Source organism: Chrysochloris asiatica, unplaced genomic scaffold, assembly GCF_000296735.1.
Source record: "Chrysochloris asiatica unplaced genomic scaffold, ChrAsi1.0 scaffold00127, whole genome shotgun sequence".
Classification (NCBI taxonomy): domain Eukaryota; kingdom Metazoa; phylum Chordata; class Mammalia; order Afrosoricida; family Chrysochloridae; genus Chrysochloris; species Chrysochloris asiatica.
This window is the reverse complement of record NW_006408645.1, coordinates 4,544,841-4,549,482: the sequence shown is the minus strand read 5'-3', so window position 1 is coordinate 4,549,482 and position 4,642 is coordinate 4,544,841. Positions and strand designations below refer to the sequence as shown.

The 4,642-nt window shown below is 38.0% G+C and overlaps 1 protein-coding gene across 4 annotated transcripts in view; it reads right to left on the bottom strand.

The window, feature by feature from the left end:
• Positions 1-4,642, bottom strand: part of LRRFIP2 (leucine rich repeat (in FLII) interacting protein 2) — a 125,225-nt gene that overhangs the window by 33,033 nt on the left and 87,550 nt on the right. For all 4 annotated transcript variants that reach the window (XM_006869160.1, XM_006869161.1, XM_006869162.1 and 1 more), the window contains one exon: positions 2,986-3,078. In XM_006869160.1, coding sequence (XP_006869222.1) covers positions 2,986-3,078 — 93 coding nt within the window. The remainder of the gene's footprint in view (positions 1-2,985; positions 3,079-4,642) is intronic.

The window sequence follows — 4,642 nt, the reverse complement described above, 5'->3', positions numbered from 1 at the left end:
CCCCAGCTTGAGAAATGCTGAGTGTTTTCTTCCCTTTCAGTTTTCTGATTCCAGATCTTTGCACATTTTGTTGTAATAAAGTTAACATTAGATACCATGAAATACACACCAATATGTTGTTGTTGTTATGTGCTGTCAAGAAGGCTCTGACTCATAGCAAACCTATGTACAACCCAACAAAACACTGTACAATCCTACACAATCCTCACAACTGTTGTTATGTATGACCCCATTGTTGCCATTATGTATATCCATTTCATTAGGGGTCTTCCTCTTTTTCCTGACCCTATTCACCAAGCATGATGTCCTTTTCCAGAGTCTGGTTCCTCCTGTTAATATGTTCAAAGTTTTAGAAGTCAATGAAACAGAAATAAACATCTTTTTAGTATTCTCTGCTTTCAGCCAAAATCCATCTGACACCAGCAGTGATATTCCATGTCATCTTCTGAATCTAGCTGGAATTTCTGGCAGCTCCAGTGGATGTACTGGTATAACCATTTTAGAATTATGTTCAGCAATTTTACCTGCATGTAATATTAATGATGTTGTTTGATAATTTCTGCATTCTGTTGGGTCACCTTTCTTTGGAATGGGCACAAACAATGATATTTTCCAGTTAATTTGGCCAAGTAGCTGTCTTCCAAATTTCTTGGTATAGATAAGTGAGTGTTTTCAGTACTGCATCATTTCAACTGGTATTTGGTCAGTTCCTGGAGCCTTGTTTTTTGATCATGCCTTCAGTGCAGCTTGGACTTCTGCCTTCATCAGTTTTTGATAGTACACTACTTCCTCAAATGGTTGAGCATCAACCAATTATTTTTGGTACAGTAAGACTGTGAATTCCTTCCATCTTCTTTTGATGTTTCCTACAGCATTCAGTATTTTGCACATAGAATCCTTCTATTGCAACTCAAGGCTTTCATTTTTTCTTCAGTCCCCTTAGCTCGAAAAATGGTGAACATGTTCTCCCCTTCTGGTTTTCTAACTCCGGGTCTTTGCATGTTTCATTATAATACTTGACTTTGTCTTCTCAAGCTGCCCTATGAAATCTTCAGTTCAGCTGTTTATCATTTCTTCTATTCACTGTAACTACTCTACATTCAAAAACAAGTTTAAGAGTCTCTTCTGACATCGACTTTGGTATTGTCTTTCTTTCCTGTCTTTAAATGATCTTTTGCTTTTTTCTCCATGTATGATCTTGATGTCACTCCACAATTCCTCTGATCTTCAGTCATTAGTGTTAAATGCATAAGTCCATTCTTGAGATATACTTAAGGTCATAGTTTGTTTCTCGCAGATTTATTTTAATTTTCTTCTGCTTCAGCCTTAATTTGAATATGAGTAACTGATAGTCTATTTCACCATCAGTCCCTGGCCTTGTTTTGGCTGATGAGTGGTATGGCACTGTAGGATAAGGACTTGACTACTAAGCATAGGTCGGTGGTTCAAATCCACCAGTTGCAACTTGAAAATCCTATACAGACTCGCTATGAATTGGAATTGACTCGACTGCACTTAAAAACAACAGCATACACAAGATAGTGGACAGGATAACTTAATTTCATCATTTACTTAAAAAATTACAATCTTAAGAGATAAAACAGAGAAGTATGGAAGGTACCATGCATAGAAGGATGACAAATAATTGCAAATAATTTTTGGTGAACTATGTTCCTTTTCATTCTCAAAATGTTGCCAATACTGCAACGCTCACAATTCTTTAACCAGTAGAAATCTGAGCCTCAGTACCTGCCAACCGTTGCCTTCTTATATGTAAAGTGTCTTGACATTTTTTTCTTTTCACTTATTCATCTTAAAAACTTTTTCTACCTGAGTGAAGATCAAACTTCTTGTTCCCAAAGAATCATGTCCCAAAAGATGGCATTTCTACTTTTCCAAGGATACTCCCAATAAATTTTCCCATTGACTACTTCCTAAATTCTCTTTAGTAAAAAATATACCTAAAAGTAAAGGGAACTTACAAAAACCTCTGCTATTGTAGTAGCTCAAAAGAGGGAACAAATCTTTACAGTGAGGATAATTCCCACCCTCTTGCTACACAGGGTTGATAAGGATGGGCAACTTACACACGGGCTACCCAAAATGGGGGGACTACAAAGGCACGAAGTGACTGGCTTACAAGCTTTCAAGAGGGAGCCTAGTTTCAGAGGGTACTGGGGAAGGCAGAATCTCCACTGAGTGGTTTCCAACCTGTCTGGATGAGGCTGGTGAAAGGAGACAGGGGATAAGACTCTTGTGGTTCAATAGTGAATAATTACTATCTTATTGTTAAGTGTTGCAAATGTAAATGTAGACATTTTGTAACAAAAGGAGGGGAGTGGTTGATCTTGCAGTCCAGGAATGGAGGACCCTGGGACCATCAAGGGAGAAGAGCAGAGTGCGGGATCATATCCATAGAAGCAATAACACCAGAGATGGAGGCAGAGATGATGACATGGAGAGTTAGAGTGGCTGGGGACTCTGGACTCAGGGAGGGAGAGGGGCTGTGTACTGACAGCTGAGGGGCGGGCTTGCCAGGTGTACTATTTGGTTGTTTAAATGGTTGTTTATTCCTGACTACTTCGGTGTACATCCCCACCTCAAAAAAAAACAAAACAAAACAGGGAATGGAAGTAAATACTATTGAATGACGATGCACAGAAGGGACTGTAATCATTGCAATGAAACAAAATACAATAGGATGAATGTAAAGCTGATGTTCTCCCACGTGAGCTATAACCCAATTCACAATAAAAACTTAACACAAAAACTCTGCTATTAAAAGGGGAATGGTTATAGGGCTAATAATGTCAATTTATTACAATCTTGGTGTGTTTCATGTTTGAAATTTTAGGGAACAACAAAATATGAAAAGAAAATAAACTATTTGTGGTATTTTAGTTCTTTTCTATTCAAACACTTACACCCTTTGCTTACCCAATACATTTTTTACAAAACTAATTATATCCACATTTACACACATACCTCAATAAGCTCATCTCTTTGCCGAATTCCTTCTTTAAGTTCATCCATCTTATGCTGTAGCACACTGCACATATGTTTCTGCCTTTCTAACTCCTGTTAAAACACAATGCAGTTTACACAGGTCAGGTAACATGAACTATTTGAACACACTCACACAAACACGCACACAGTGCAACACAGAGGCTCAGTGTGACCTCCAGAAATATGCCTAGATTGCTATTCAGTTAAAATTCTGTTTTCTAAGAGAAGGTTCAGAAAAGTTAAAAATTTCATCTCACAGGATTACATATCTGAAAAATCCCAAATAATCATTGGCAAAGCCACTAAAATAATGAAATTACTTAGTAAAGTAACAAGGTATAAAATTAACATAGACAGTTTAATAGCTTTTATCAATACAAACAAAAACTAGAGAGATGACATAATAAACTCCATTGACAATATAAAAAATAAAGTACATACAAATGACATCTAAAACCTGTATGAGGAAAATGATATAATTACTCCTAGGAGACAGAAATATGTTTGAATAATCGATAGACATAGTATCTTCTTGGATAAACAGGCCCTATATTTATCCAAGAACATCCTATATCAGTTCTCCCTAAATTAATCTATACATTTAATGCAGTCCAAACAAAAATTCCATATTTTTTGTCTCACCAGAGCAAGACTGTAGGGTAGTAAATTATTTAGTGTCTCTTCTAGCCATGCTTTGTAACTCTCACCAAATAATATTTTCGCCCTACTAGGTCTTGGTGTTACACTTTTTGTCCCTGGGTCAAGGAGATTCAATGCACAGGGAATTCCACAGGATGCATCCCTCCTCCTGCTTTGAGATGGCTCATTTGCTAGCCAGGCTAGCATTTCAAGTTTTTACAATTACAATGAATTGATATCCACAGCTGAATCATGTCATCCCATCAGTCTCTTCTCCCATCTCAAAGGAGGAGGAGGGACCTCACTACCATCAAAAAAGAATAGTCAAGAGTGGAATGCATCCTTTGGAGTTCCCTGTCCATTGAACCTCCTTGACTCAGGGACAACAAGCTGTAATACAAAAGGAGTAGACGAAAACAAACAGCAACAGAGCCAAGAACCAGAGCACAAGAGAGAATAGTGAACTTCCCAGCCCTTGGAGCAAGGAAAGCTGAGTGACTTTGGACAGGAAGCTTGCTTGTACAATGGGGAGGCTCCCAGCATTTAAGTGGGGAGAGCTAGGTTTGCTGACCCAAAGAGCTAGGAGCTAAATGCATTCAGGCTGAGGCTTACGGTGAGTGGTGTATCCTATGGGCATTTATCAGCAGTTGACTGGACAACTGTGCCCTGAGCATTTCTGGCCCCAAATTGTAATGTGTCAAACCCCATGACCCTGAGTGTGGTATCTGAGTGTTATGTGACCATTGCAACAGATTATCAAATCCAACAAAGAAGTAGAAAAAGTGCTGTGGAAAGATAGTTTAGTGTTTCATATTTTGCAAGGAACAATTATTAATTTTATATGGAAAAAAACCTATAGAAAAAGCAAACATTTTTAGATAATTACTTAGATATAAGCCTTAAAACATATAAGACTTCTCCCCTTCCAAGACTAAGACTCAATGGGAATACACGCTGTGATTAGTGACCACGCTCGACACCGATAAGGGGAAGTGAG